The sequence below is a fragment of the Trichinella spiralis genome (assembly GCF_000181795.1).
Source record: "Trichinella spiralis strain ISS 195 chromosome Unknown Scfld610, whole genome shotgun sequence".
NCBI classification, from domain to species: Eukaryota; Metazoa; Nematoda; class Enoplea; order Trichinellida; family Trichinellidae; genus Trichinella; species Trichinella spiralis.
This window is the reverse complement of record NW_003527549.1, coordinates 24,139-25,178: the sequence shown is the minus strand read 5'-3', so window position 1 is coordinate 25,178 and position 1,040 is coordinate 24,139. Positions and strand designations below refer to the sequence as shown.

General features: G+C 40.0%; 1 protein-coding gene across 1 annotated transcript; it reads right to left on the bottom strand.

The window, feature by feature from the left end:
- Positions 1-57: 57 nt before the first annotated feature.
- Positions 58-470, bottom strand: Tsp_09800a (hypothetical protein; the record flags this gene model as incomplete). The annotated part of the gene is made up of 2 exons (XM_003370535.1): positions 337-470; positions 58-246 (listed from the first exon to the last, which is right to left on the bottom strand). Coding segments are annotated over exons 1-2 (323 nt in total), but the record flags the coding sequence as incomplete, so codon positions are not given.
- Positions 471-1,040: the final 570 nt, after the last annotated feature.

Genomic DNA, 1,040 nt, shown 5'->3' with positions numbered 1-1,040 from the left:
GATACCTCGACAAGGTTTCCTTTCTCCTGTAATAAATCTACTGGAGTTTCGTTATACAGTGCTTTCCATCGGCTAACCACGTGGAAACAGTGCTTGAGGTCCTTCTCGGTTTGAAAGCTGCAAGGCGTAACGGAAAACATTTCGTTCATCCCCATCGAGATGCCTCGCCAAAGTTTCCCTTCTCCTGGAATGTATTCTACTGGTGTTTCGGGGTATACTGGTTTCCCCCGGCTGGCCAGTTGGAAGCTGTGCTAGAGCTCCTTCTCAGTTTGAAAGCTGCTAGGTGTAACGGAAAACGTTTCGTTCATCTTCATCGGGATGCTTAGCCGAGGTTACCCTTCTCCTGGAAAAAATTCCACAGGGTTTTCGTTGTACAATGCTTTACCCTGTTTCACCACTTGACAGACGTGTTTCAATTCCTTTTCGGTTCTTGCTACCGGAAGACGGAGGGAAAGACCTTGGAAAAGCATTACCGAATCATTTTTATCGCCTATATCTTCCGCTTTCTGCTAACGATAAGTGACGCTTCACCAGTACAAAGCAGAAAATGTATTTGGTTTCTATCACAAAGGTTATCAATTTCTATCTTTATAAACAGCCTCCCAACGGCTTACAGCGTAGTAGCAATATCTTCGTTCTCGTCGATATCTCATATCATAGCAATATCTCGTTTCTTATTTCTTGCCAATAAAAGACAACCAGCAAGTTTTTCGAAATAAACCAAAATAATACTTTTCATCGACACTATTCTCGATCTTTCGCTTACGATCACTCTCGGTTCACGAGAATAGAGTAATTCTTAAAAGAAATGGCATACTTACTTCCGGCAACTGTAACTACAGAAATAAATGACGTGCAAGATCAAGAATAAATAATGATTCTGCAATATTATTAAGAACAGCACTTGACTGTAGATTCAAAGTTATCCGTTCCTATTTTCTGCGACATTTTTAACGTTTATTCTAGAAGGAAATGTAATTTTCATTTATAAAATGCTTCCATCTAAATCATGTATATAATAATACCGCTTGGCTCGCAAA